This window comes from Pocillopora verrucosa, chromosome 3 (assembly GCF_036669915.1).
Source record: "Pocillopora verrucosa isolate sample1 chromosome 3, ASM3666991v2, whole genome shotgun sequence".
Lineage (NCBI taxonomy): Eukaryota > Metazoa > Cnidaria > Anthozoa > Scleractinia > Pocilloporidae > Pocillopora > Pocillopora verrucosa.
Genome location: NC_089314.1, coordinates 22,479,643 through 22,493,139, shown reverse-complemented (window position 1 = coordinate 22,493,139; position 13,497 = coordinate 22,479,643). Strand labels below are relative to the sequence as shown.

Below are 13,497 nucleotides of genomic sequence, written 5' to 3'. Positions count from 1 at the left end.
GTAAAGATATTGAAGAGAAACGTAATAAACCATTCGCAACCAAAGAAATGTGATAACTTTTAAACACAAAATATAGTAAATTTTTTTCTAACGCTTAATGTAATTATGAAGAATGTAATTCTGCTACTAACGTATGATGTGCTAGCACAAAATGTGATACAGGGCGGTAAGTGGAGTCAAAAATTACTAGATTAGAGGGCTACGGCAAACTTTTTTGAAGGGAAAAAGTTTGGGACCTTGATTACAGACCGCTTAATACGGTGTGGCTTAGTACAGGTTCGACTGTATTTTTTCATTTCCCAGACTGCTTTTTTTACGCGCCTTACCCCTCGCTGTTCCCATGGTGATGAGCTTAGTACTTTCCTTACTTTTTGCTTTTTTGCTGTTTTTTTTCGAATGAGTACAATCAAACAAAGGTGTGGGCATGTAAGTAACAGCGTGTTTTGAGGGAAAGTGTTAATGAATGTCCAGTTAACACTGAAGAAGCTTAAAAAATGTTAGGATTGAAGAAAATTCACTCCTAACACTTACACAATTCATTCAAAAAGTTTTAAAACGGAATTAGGATTTGGTGTAGGTTTTGCCTTTGCCTTTGAAATTCTTCAATCAGTTTACTTTAAGCTACTTTATTCACGAGAACCGTTTTTGTTGATCAACTACTGAGCAGCACTGCGCGAACGAAAGTAATATTGACTTGTTTTCAGTTTCTGCCCGTTTTGTCTAACAATGGCTAACAATAGATAGGGCAAATAAGTTGCCGATAGACCAATCGTAAATAATGTATCTATTTTTAACCTTTACGCGTAGTATGATGCACGTGGTAAATAATTTTTTAAGGTGTACTTTGACAAGATAATAAACTTGCATGATATTTTTCGGACGTTATAGGTACGAGTAGATAATGTATTTGGAGGCCACAGATTTATTACTAAATCTGTTTCAAAGCTACGCTTCATAGAGTGCTGCTCACAGGTTAGAAAAGTTATGACATCTTGCGTTGAAAAGTAAACTATTCACTAACCTTTACTGATTCATGCTCAGTTGTAATAAAGTATGGGAAAAATGATTGATTAGCGGACTAATACCCCATTCACACCAGCAAAGCATGTTTTGTTAAACTGGTTTTCATTGAATGAAAATTATAAACAGAGAACTGAAAAACTTGATTTTCCATTGGATTCAAGTACTTGCTAACTTGCATTTCCAATGTGCTACATTCAAGTAAAAAATATTCGGCTAAATAGTTTCTATGAAGAAAAAAAAAATTAAACTGTGTTTAACAAAACAACTTTTAAACATGTTTAAGCTTTGGTGTGAATGGGGCATAAGCCTGATCAATCATGAGACTGCTCAACAAGCCATGAAATACCCATTATTAAACGCATTTCAACTTAGTTATTACATTTTACGATACGATGAATGCTTAGAGTTTACTACATTTTGCGGCGGTATCATTATATTTTGCATTAGCATTAAACTTGGCGTCGAGACTATTACCTTTGCAGCGATTGTTATTACATTTTGCGATCAATACTACATTTTGTGTCAGCATTACATTTGATAGGTAAACAGGCCTTTCCTTTGCTCTGAAAAGAAAGCAAAGAAGCAGCTAGAGCACGAAAGAAGTGTAGGGGGGAAACACGAGAGGTAGTCGATTGTTTCTATCCAATTCTAGGGTGCTCTAGCCGCTTCCGAGGTGCCTTACAACAGAACAGAGCGCAATCAAAGCTTTTATATTTGTCTTATGAAAGAGAATCCGTCAAATTCCCCTCACATTTCTTTTTTAGTTTCTAAAAAAATTATAATTTCAGAGGCGAAAAAAAGTGTCGTCAGCTTGTTTTACACTCGTAAAACATGCTAAGATAGGTTCAATAAACTGATCGGTTGAATAAGACCAAAGTTGTCAAAACTTTCCAATCATCAAAGTTCAAAAACCAATAGTTCGCAAACTGAAATAGTTCGTCGGGTCGAATTCGCTACCATTGCTTATATTTTTGTAGTCTTAATACAGAATCTGAAAGGGAAATGCTCAGTGAAATCCGGCCGAATTGTTGCACATAAAAACACCTAAGTTATTTTACATAAAAAGTAGAAAACAAACTGCGTAAGGCGTCTGTTTAATAGATGAAAATTGAATGAATGTACGTTGATGAAACAAGCTCTTTCAACCAATTACAGCGGGCATTATATCCGAACTTTACAAATATTTGCTAAGATTATTACATTTTGCCTCAGTATTACATTCTGTGATACACTTTGCGTCAGTGAAGCTGTGGTAATCTTAAGATAATTGTAATCAACAAGATGCTCCTTACAATACTCGGGGAAGGCAATACGAAAGACAAAACTGCTCCAAAGACGGCAAACGAAACGCTTTGCTCACGGACGGTTTGCCAACAGGGGCCATAATTGGAATAGTTTAAAAATAATGCGCTCGAATCTGGAGAAGAGCTTGCCATCATACGAACTTGAAGATAGATAAAAAAAAAATTCCCGAAGTACCACTCAATGAAAATTTTTTATTGTTCATAAAACAAAAAACTGCACTGCTGGACTTAAGAAGGGATGGGTCATTTTTTTGAAGATCAGCATTGTGTTAAAACTCTGTAAATGTACTTTCATTCACATTAAAGCCTTTAAAATTTAGATTTCTAGATTAATACAGAATCTGAAAGGGAAATGTTCAATGAAATCCGGTGCAATGCTCTACCAACTGAGCTTACAAGTCAACGTAACAAGTAATATTTATAATGCCCAGCTCCCAACTAATCCAACCTTCGAGCAAAACTAGAAAAGCGTTTCTCCATGGTACAATGTTGGACGGGACTAAAGCATCTCAACTATCACTAACAAATTGCACATCTTTCACGTCCGGAAAGACACAGACGCTACATTGCTTTGGCTTTTATTCTGCTCCACCATCTTGTTCTTGATGGATTTGAATTCTGCTCTTAAATCTCCAAGTCGTCTTTTCAACTTTTCAAAAGGTCATTTTCCTTTCGAAGAGTTTTAATTTTATGTTTATCCTTGTCTGTTATATTTGTGTGATTGGCATGTTGTTGTAATAATAATTTTTTTGACTCAGAACTTAAACGTTTGCACTCTCTGAAGCGTCCGCTCGTTACCAATCAATGCTCGGTGTCTCTTTCGAAACGTAGCTTTCTCGAAGCACCTGCACATAAGAACGTGCACCTTTATATCGCCAAGCTTTTTAAGAGTCACATTTAAACAGCCTTTTCGGAAAACTGCGAAGTTTTCTCGATCTGAAAAATACTATCCATGAATTAACACTGGAATTAAGAAGGAAAAAAACTGTGGCAAAAGGATGGATCATTTTAACATAATCGCTAGTAATGCCAGCAGCTAAAAAAAGCTTTATCATAATCAGTGGTATATAACTCACTGACACTACTCCAATCATAAGGAAAACAGTTTTTGCACTTTTGAAGTCTTGCTTTATGGTTCCTTGAGTTACAGCCTGTAGCTGATCCGAAATTTGTCTCTTGTGGCGTCGAGATATGCAAAAAATCCTTGCATAACAGAAAATTATGATAAACAATAGAGAGGACATAAAGATTATCTGGAGAAAAATTGTGACCACCATAAACGAACGAAATAAATGCGTTACGGGCAATACAACACTAATTGACCAGCTGATAAAAATGGTGAGACAAACTTTGCCTTCTGTAACGATGGTCTGATATCGTAAGGATTCCACGATGCAGATGTATCGGTCCACAGTCATCATGGTCAAGTTCAGGCAGGACGAGTAAAACAAAAAGGAACCGAAATAGAGAAGAAAAATTGGAGGGATAGGCACGATGGATGCACAACTTTCTGTTGAGAGGGCACACAGCCCGAGCAGCGGCTGAGCCAAGAGTCCAATTAGTAAGTCTGAGGCACCAAGTGATATCAGAAGTAGATTGGATGGGACATGACGAAGCTGTGGGAATCTTAAGATGACTGCAACCAACAGGATGCTCCCTGCGATACTCAGGGAAGATAATACGAAAGACAAAACTGCTCCAAAGACGGCCAACGAAACGCTTTCCTCGCGGACGGTTTGCCAACTGGGGCCGTAATCGGAATAGTTTGAAAATGATGCGCTCGAATCTAGAGAAGAGCTTGCCATCATACGAACTTGAAGATAGATGAAAAACAATTTTCGCGGAACACCATCATATGAATATTTCTTTATTATAACGGATGTCCCTTAAACAAAGAACTGCACAGCTGGACTTAAAAAGGAATGGGTTATTTGTTTTGGAAGATTTAGCACTGAGTCAAAACTCTGTGGATGTACTTTCATTCAAATCTAAGCCTTTATAATTTCAATTTAAAATACCATCTTTCTCGTGGTAGAAGGTTTCTGTCATTCAGCGAGATTGGACAGAAAAGTAATATTATTAATTGCGTAATCATCCTTTAACTGAAAGGGGTTTCTTTATATTTTCCGTCATAAAAGCAGCCTGATTAAGATCCGGACTTATTTAAGTAATAATTTTCCTTACACGTTTTGGTGGATAATGCCGTATTCTTACGCCGAATTAATATTTAATCAAAAAGGTGTTGGATTTTGAATTTTGTACGAAACACAGCCGGAAAGCTACCTGGACTTTTGACAAATAGATAAGCTAAGTTCCCATAAAAAAATGTTTCCATCCGAAAAAAAAAGATCCAATTCAACCTTGGTAGGGTTTATAAATAAATGAAATGTTAATCCTCGTTATTTCGCTATGATGATAAACGAAGTTACTATGGTTACATTGTAATCTTTACTTATGAAGATAAAGTGGTATTTTCACTGCGTGTCGTGAGGATAAAACGTTCATGAAATATGTAAAATTCGAATTAAATGTGACTGGTTGAGAAAATGGCGCGCGATTACTGGACCGATTACGTATCAAAATAAAGCAATACCAAGGCAGTCCAATTGCAATCACGGGTTACTTTCCACACTCAATGAAAAATTGCGCTTGCTCGAAGGAAAAATAAGCTCTACAAAGCTATGGTACCTTGCAGCAATGTGTAACGGCGTCTCCCCCGAACCATTTGTGATGGTAGCTCCCGCTCGGTACTTCATTAAAATGATTGACGCGTCCTGCGTTTGAAAAAAAACAGATATCAATGACATTTCCGTTTTTCGCTTGGTCATTTTACCCTCCCTACAAAGTGTTAAGTGACGACCTAGTCACATCACAAGTAGTGCTATTTTGTCATTAAATGAATGCTAGTAAAACATTTTAATATATTTGTACGCCATTGGCCAGAACTGGAAAATGGAACAAAGCCTATTAAACGAATTAATGGGGTAACTGAAGCTTCTAAAGTATCAGACAAAAAAATTTCGTGTGAAGTGCTGGGAATAGAAATCTGTTCCAGTCTCCCATTTCACAAAGAAAACACAACCAAAAATTCAAATCCACCTAAATTAAATGATAATACTTTTTCCACTCACACCTGCCGCCAAAACGATTAAACACAGGATGTGATTTCAGTCTTTTCAAAATTTGTCGTTTTTGGTGGACAATCTATCCGGATTAATGGGGATGATAAGCATGCAGTTGCGTCTTCTAATTTCCTTCGGCTAAAGTGGATGGGACCTCAGTTGAAAATTTCTCTAATTATAAATAGCCTCAGCAAAACTACCCACAAATCTCTCACCTTAACACATCCTTTACACGCTGCATAGTGAAGAGGGGTGTTTCCAAGTCGGTCCTTGGCTCGGATGAGTGCACTCGCTTTAACATCCTGGTGAAGCAAATATCTGATTTTGAATACTTATCCAAAGTGTATTTTAGAGAAATATGGCGATAAAAGTGCCCGCTCTAATTAAATTTCTTCAGTCCTATTTGAATACTGTAGCCTAAGATGCGATTTATAACGTGGCCATGAGCCTTGGGGGAAAAAAGCATCTCAAGAACTCCTCTCTCGAGGACTTCTATCTCCTAAAATTTACTGAAAAACCAAGATGTAATTAAAATGTGATGAATTAGTGCTTACTTTGAGGATTTCCTTGACAATATCAGAGCTTCCAATAGCGTAGTGTAAAACTGTTTTATTTTCGGAGTCTCTGACGTCCACATTAGCTCCGTGTTCAAGAAGAACTTTGGCGGTCTCAAAACAATTACACTGTGCCGCTAACATCACAGGTGTTCGGCGTTCGTGGTCTGTTGCATTGATTTGATCCATATCCTACACAATAAAGAAAACATATTATTACATATACTGAAGACAGGAGTTACTGCCACAAGATCGCGATCGTTCCCTTACGCCTCCCCCAAACCTGCTCTGTTCTTGCTTTCTCTCCCGCGCTTCTACCACTTCAAAAACCCAGGATGGAACCAACGTCTTAATGAAATTATACTGACTGCTTGTTCGAGAGCACGGCTATATGATAAACTGTAATTTATGGGGCCTTTGCTATAGTATTTTCTGTCAACAACAATTTGTTCAGGCAGTCCTTTTTTTCTCCTTAGGACGAAGCAAATCAAGGAATCCCCGGTATATCTAGTAGTGATACTGCGACTTCCGCTAATATTTCCTGTGAAAACAACGCAGCTTTTCTTAATAAGCGTACCTGCTTGAGGAGGTAAGAGATTACTTCTGAATGGTTTGACTGAGCAGCCCTGTGAGAATGTAATTAGGTAAGTTACATGGCGAATAATTTTCAGACAATATGCTGGAGTCAAACTAAAACTTCAGCTGCGGAGATGTAGTTTTCTAAACGAAAAAATCAATCTATGATCTCTCTAAACGAAAGACCATAGTTCTGACAGCATTAACAAGCAAATAATAAAACGAAAACTTTCTTCATAAAAGTTAAAAACGGAGACGCGAATATCAAATTGCACAAGCCTCTTATTTCGCTTAAAAGGGTGAGGACAGCGCAACATAGAATTTGATGGGTTTACCACTCTACCACTGAGCCATCATAAACCCACGGGGGGGGGAAGGAGGAGGGGTGGGTGGTGCTAAACTTGCACTTAAATCTAATACAATGTTAAAATATGTTGGATGTAACTGGATAACTTCCGCATTTTATTGCAGCACAGCCTGCGAAAACGTTTGTTTCAAAAAGGCCTTTACACTCTCCCCTCTCCCCTCCCCCCCCCGTAGCTACTTCGCCTGCTGCCAAAATATTCAACGTAATGTGAATTTGTAACAGGTACCTAAAGACGCTTAAAGTCTTTTTGCCAATCTATCTAATCAAGAAAACATTCTCCGAGGGATAAATTTATCAGTGTGTCACCCAAGAATCGTTTGCAGATTTGGATGAACTAACGCTTACGGCATGACTGACGAACACTTAAGGCGAGAGTGCTTACTTGTGAATGGGCAACATTCCATCTTGATCAGGAGGCGGATCCAGTATGAATGCCACAGCCTTCATCAAAATATCAAGGATGTCCATGTACCCGTATGAGGAAGCTAAATGAACTGGCGTACTGCCATCAGATGACTGCATAGAGAAACATATACAAAGTAAGAGTCGAGATAAATTCTGCACAGATCAAAATTATTTGAATAAGAATTATTGTTATCTAGTGCGGTATTATTCAGTTTCGTATAATTAGCTGAATTATGCAGCATTTTAATTGGTTTTTTACTGATGATCTATTGGAGGACAGACTCGTAGATGAAGTCACTTATTCATATTGCTCCTTTTTATATCAAACAATAGTCTCTATGTTGCCATGCCTCTGTTCATAAAATGGATCATAAAACACGTCAAAATGTGGAAAGAGCATCAGTAAAACATTTAGCTGCGCCTCGTGTGCCACTTTTTTATTCTTACAAAATTTTCACAAATCTGTGATCTATAACTGAACAGACGCACGTCAACAGGCAATCTATTTGTTAAAACATGTAGTTAAAGAACTAATAAGAAATTTCCACCATACAATCAAGTATGAATGTATCGCACCAACAGTAACAACAAAAACCTTGATAATTAATTACGACTTTTCTTCTTTTAAATCTCAAACGCCGCCTGTGTTTTTAACTGACCTTCATTGCGATTGGCCGTCGTTCAACAACACTTATTCAAAAAGCATTCTGATAATATACCTATAGTAAATAAAATTTTACCTTCACTGCATTTGGTCCTGCTCCTTCTTCAAGACAAAGCTCGACAACCTGTAGTGAAAATAAATGAGTTATCAAAGCCTGAGAAGCTCTTTGGCTCTTCAGCTAAAGAATCTGCGCGTTATTATGGGTAAAACTTCAGCTAATTACCACAGTTTGTTGGTAGCAGGGTTTGATAAACTCTCTTTCGTAAGCCGGTTAATAATAAAATACACAAAAAGTTGTTAAAGGAATGGTCTATTCTTCTGTGCTCAGTTATCAGTTATTACATGATGACTTATTAATAAAAATTTATTAATAAAACATTTGATAAAAATTCTCTACATAATTGTACTGTTTATGAATTAGTAACAATAACATCAATAATGATACTTATGATAAAAATTTTAATTATCATTTTCCAATTATAGTAATAAGATCAGCACACAAAGTGCTCGTTTGATGGAGTTAAATGGATAAATCTATTAAAGCTGAGAGAATTGTCAGATATAAACAAATATTACTTAAGAAAGAAAAAAATAAAACAAGAAAAAAAACCTCCTAACCTCGCCCACCTGCTCATCCCAACCTGACTTAAATCGATAAAAAATTAAAGTTACAGAGGATAAACAACAACAAAGGAAAATACTCCCTCCCCACCTTAGCGACTCCACTTTCTACTGCCAGATGAAGCAATGTACTGTCAGTGTTATCAACATGCAAGAGAACATCATCACGTGAAATCCCTTGACCTTTTGCTGCAAAGAAAAGTGTTTTGAGAATTGAGAAAAAGCATTCGCTGAAAAAAGAAGTACTAACATTATTGGTCGATTTTTATCTGCCAATCACAAAGCAGTGACTTTGTAATCATGGTGATTTATTGCATCAAATCTTACAAACCAAGAGTTTGTTTACAACAGCGAAAGCGTCGCTGAGAGAGAATCTGGTAAAAGAACGCAGATTTACTTTAGAATACGATTTACTCACAGTAATGGAAGAGGCAGACCATGACGTCATAACAGCCGTGTAAGGCAGCATGCGCAATAGGTGTCATATTCTTATGGTCACGTGCTAGTATCTTAGCATTGTATTGCAACTGCAAAACACAGACAAAACACACAGGTTATAAAATGAAGATGGATGCGACTACGCGTCGCGATCGGAAGGTAGGTCATTTCTTTGCTCGCTGTTTGTGATAGGCACATTTCTTGAACTTAAACCTCTGACCGAAAAGAATCAAGTAATTCTAACTCAAAGAAAGGATGTCAAGGTGCAATACTGTACTGAACTTACTCGATAAGTTTCAACTTAAGTAATGGGTTTAATCTCGAAATCAAAGTTCACGAGAAAATTTCCAGTTAAATAAAATGAAAGGTCTCGCGTCTTTGAACTGTTGTTTTTGCAAGGTTCTATCTAACAATTGAAAACATTTCTACCTGCCAAACCATTTATGTATTTTAATGTACATCTCCCGGTGAATCAACCCAGTTACCAAATTTTACTTGACCTTTTTTTAACGACATGCAGTCTCTCACCAGCAGTTTACAGATGGCGACGCTGTTCACGTGATCCAAATGAGCGGCAATGTGTAGCGGGTTACATCCGGAATTTCCCACAGCATTTGGGTTGGCGTGCCCTTCACGCAGCAACGCCTACATAGTCATGTAACGAAAGAATCTAACATTTAAATTTTCAGCATAGTGTGTGTGGAGAAACGCATTTACCGGCTTTTCGGTGACCTCTGAATCTAAAAACTCATTTCCAAAATTCCACGCGTCAAATTCAAGAAAAGTAAGAATTCTCGCTGGTGGGCCGAAATTTAAGCAAGTGTAGAAAAAAGTCTTAGAAAAAAAAACTATTTGAGCGCTTATGCCACCTGAACTACGAAGCAAGGGAAATTTTGGAGGGTTCTTCTTCCCCGTGGAAAAATCTGATCACAATTTGTAATGAAATGAATTTCATTTGACCTGCGAATCAAAAATCAAGTAAAGCAAAGGTCCTTGGGATCCGGATCAATATCAGTATCTGGGCAACTGCCCACCTACCCCTCCCCTTACCCAACAACAGTCAATTGATAACAAGTTAGGGTTAATGTTGGGTAAGGGGAAGGGTTGGGTGGGCAGTTGCCCAGATACTGATGGTCCTTGCAGGTCAGCGGCAATTTTTAGCAATTTCAGAAGAGAAGCCTGAAATTTAGAAAACGCTCTCAGATGTAGAGCAACTCACCAGTACTATATCAAAGTTTCCCGTCCTTGTTGCAGTGTGTAGCGCTGTGTCATCTCTGTCGTCATGAGCATCCACATCAGGTTTGTAGCGGAGAAGACAATGAACAATATCAAGCTTCTGAGCCCCCACGGCACAATGCAGTGGTGTCTTCCCATACTCGTCATGCGCATCTATGTCTGCATAAACATGAACACAAAAAAACGAAGCAAAGACCTCTCTTAATTTATTTCTCGGGTGTTGAGTTCTCCAGACTAGATCAGTTGGTTTTTTATTCAAGAACCAATGCAACATAATAAGCAAATAGAGCATGAAGTGTGTTTTTGCTCTTTAAAATGTTCATTACATTTTACTGGTTTAGATGGCAATCGTAATTTATAATAAAATTAGCAGTGAGATGATAATTTATCATGATAGAGCAGGTTAGCAATTGCTCTTGTTAATACTATGATTGATTGCATTTATTAATTCCTGATTCAATAACACTTATTCACTTGACGACACAAAATGCATCAAAATCGGCTTCCCAGTCAAATTGATGTAACTTCTGCAAACATAAAGTTTACATTCTATAATTGTTTTCGATGGAAATTACATCCAAGGGGAAAGAAGTTGACAAAGAACTTGAAGTTTATCAATTTACAAACAAAGCGTATCTCGACCTTTTGCAAGATTCAACCATGAAAGTAGTCTGCCCCTGAGTCATGTGCATCACTCAGCAGGTAAGAGTATTGCTTCCCCCACCCTTCTCCCCTGGATGGGATTGTAAAATTTTGTCAGGTTCCCCGTGCAGTTCGCCGGTACCTTTTTAAGCTCCTCAGTGGAGATAGGCACATTGAAGGTCAAGTGTTTTGTTGAAGATCACATCACAGCGACGTCAACTTCTCGACCCGCAGTCCAATGCGATTGATTTACCTCGTCTCCGACCTTAACTAGATCCTTTTTCATCCAAAGCTGGCTCATTACTTTGACAAACCTGTCTCTCGCGATCAAATCGACAGCCCATCCAGATAAGCAATAACTTAGACTACAATTTTTTCAGTTACCTTTTCCGGAGGAGAGAAGTTGCTCTACGTCAGCCTCCTTCCCATTCAATACAGCTTTATGAAGCCCGCCATGATGATCTCGATTGTTAAACCGTAAATTGATTCTTCCCTGCAAAGTTGAAATTTTTAAAAAAAATTTTATTCTGCAGGAACAAGTCATGGGGCGGTTTACGACTGAATGTCGAAAACCAGGGCCGTGTAATCACAAGATCCAAACGGAACAAAGCAACTGAAATACTAGCAGAAGCTGACCAAAAGTGAAAGTAATCACTCACACTCTGCCTGTGTCGTGTGTAAACACGAGTAACAAAAAATCTCGGTTTTGCTTTTGCATATGATTGATAAAGAAGGAGGCCAGAGGAAATCTTTAGTGGTCGTTTTTCATAAAAATGGTAAATTTCTACTACATTATTTATATTTCAAACATGTCTCTGCGTAACCTGTATACAACGAAAATAACCAAAACAAAGCCGCCGGTTTATCGCGAGAAGTGAGAGAGCGTAGACCTCCCGCGAAATTCGCGATTTGGTAAAAGTCATTTAGACTTTCATTTTAACCTTAATGTCTCAGTCTCCTTCATCCAAATTAGATTGGTTTATTTAATCACCTTTTTAGCCATTAAACGCTTCTTTACAGCAAATCAGCGGGAGATTGCTGAGTACTAAGCGAATATATTCAACCCTTCTGACAGTTCCAAATATAATTATGTAAACGTCAAACACCCAGCTTAATTTTCAACAGCTGCCTCACACCGATGAATAATGGCGAACAAGCTTATCGGCGAGACTTCTTCTATAAGCACCTGTCGCCGTTATTTTGAGAAAATACTAGTAAAAGGGACGATGAATTATTTCTGAAGCATCAGTCCTTCCCGTGTTTAAAAATTACTGTTACATATGTCAAAATATGCCGCTAAACATTTAGTCTCCTTGTAATAAACGGATGTAAAGCAATTACAGGAAAAACATATATTTTATATTTTCATCCGCCGCTTTAACGGCAAAGTAGTCTTGGATCATTCCGTTAAAATTTTCTGAAGTTCGTTTTCATCATGTTAAAATCAAATGAATCTTTGAATGATAACTTTTCGTTTTTCCGTTGACATTCCTAGCTACCACAATTAACCGCGTTGTACATCAATTAATTGTGCCATAAGCAAAGGCGGGAAGAAAAATTTCTTTCAAGTCCGTTAGCCTTATTTCTTTTTTATTCTGTTCTCTATATCACTAATCTGAAATCACTTTACAAATAGTGATCATTTCTAGGATAGTTTCAGCCCTTAAAGAGACAGAGAACGAAAAATCCAAAGTAAACATAGACTAGATTTTCGAATAACTGAAGGGTCCCCAATAAAAATTGCTAACAAATATGCTGGTAACAAAGATATGAAAAAAAAAACCTTAAATTACCCGAAAATGTACAAAGTGAGCCAAAGTCTGCCAGTTTTCTTCCCTCGCGTTTCTCGCATCGTAGCTTGAAGTGCGCGTTCTCGAGCATGTTCCATTTTCTAAATTCAGCATCTTAATTCCTCGTTTTTCACACGTAGTTTATCCCTTATATCCTCGTCTTTTCCTTTCAATTCCGAATCTGAAAATGGTGTTGCTCACTTGAGGAAAGATTGTGTGTGTTTTACGCTGTACGCAGCTTAGACATTTTCTCCCGGCAAGAAGCGTTTTCTTCGGAGAAACCCGTCAAATTTTTTTTGTGCGGAAATTAGGCACGCTCATTTTTCATAAACATGACCAATCGAGAAGAGGCAGATTTTCTTATTTACTTTTCACACATCATATTTGCATCTCTTAACTACTTGCATCGGACGAAAATTAGCATATCAAAATTTCTTTTGGCAGAACAGTGGAGCTGAATGAATTTGATATACTAGAAAATAAAGTTTTTGTCTCTAAGCTATTTTGCCATTGAAAGAAAGAAATGTCTTTTGCTGAAGTGTTATACGTGATCTGACCACAGTTGGAGAAAATAGAACCTTAGTTTGAAAAAAGATCACCTCAGTTCCGATAATAAAACATAACCTATGACACTTGCTAGTACAACAGAAATCTCATTGTTGGTAAAAATGGTGGGTAAATAGCAAGCTTTTAGCGGTTTACTTGGAAAAAGAAAAACACCGTCTTTATTGATTTAAGTCGGCCTCAAAGCTTAA

The 13,497-nt window shown here is 37.5% G+C and overlaps 1 protein-coding gene across 5 annotated transcripts in view; it reads right to left on the bottom strand.

Moving 5' to 3' along the window:
* The window catches only part of LOC131797998 (transient receptor potential cation channel subfamily A member 1), a 35,145-nt gene that overhangs the window by 12,563 nt on the left and 9,085 nt on the right, over positions 1–13,497 (bottom strand). For 4 of the 5 annotated variants that reach the window (XM_066164416.1, XM_059115660.2, XM_059115658.2 and 1 more), the window contains 11 exons: positions 11,337–11,445; positions 10,294–10,469; positions 9,603–9,719; positions 9,055–9,163; positions 8,728–8,825; positions 8,092–8,139; positions 7,329–7,462; positions 6,581–6,629; positions 6,004–6,195; positions 5,665–5,751; positions 5,016–5,101 (listed from right to left, as the gene is read on the bottom strand). In XM_066164416.1, coding sequence (XP_066020513.1) covers positions 5,016–5,101; positions 5,665–5,751; positions 6,004–6,195; positions 6,581–6,629; positions 7,329–7,462; positions 8,092–8,139; positions 8,728–8,825; positions 9,055–9,163; positions 9,603–9,719; positions 10,294–10,469; positions 11,337–11,445 — 1,205 coding nt within the window. Of the gene's footprint in view, positions 1–5,015; positions 5,102–5,664; positions 5,752–6,003; positions 6,196–6,580; positions 6,630–7,328; positions 7,463–8,091; positions 8,140–8,727; positions 8,826–9,054; positions 9,164–9,602; positions 9,720–10,293; positions 10,470–11,336; positions 11,446–12,745; positions 12,987–13,497 lie in introns of those variants that run through there. The other variant, XM_059115661.2, reaches the window with a different exon arrangement.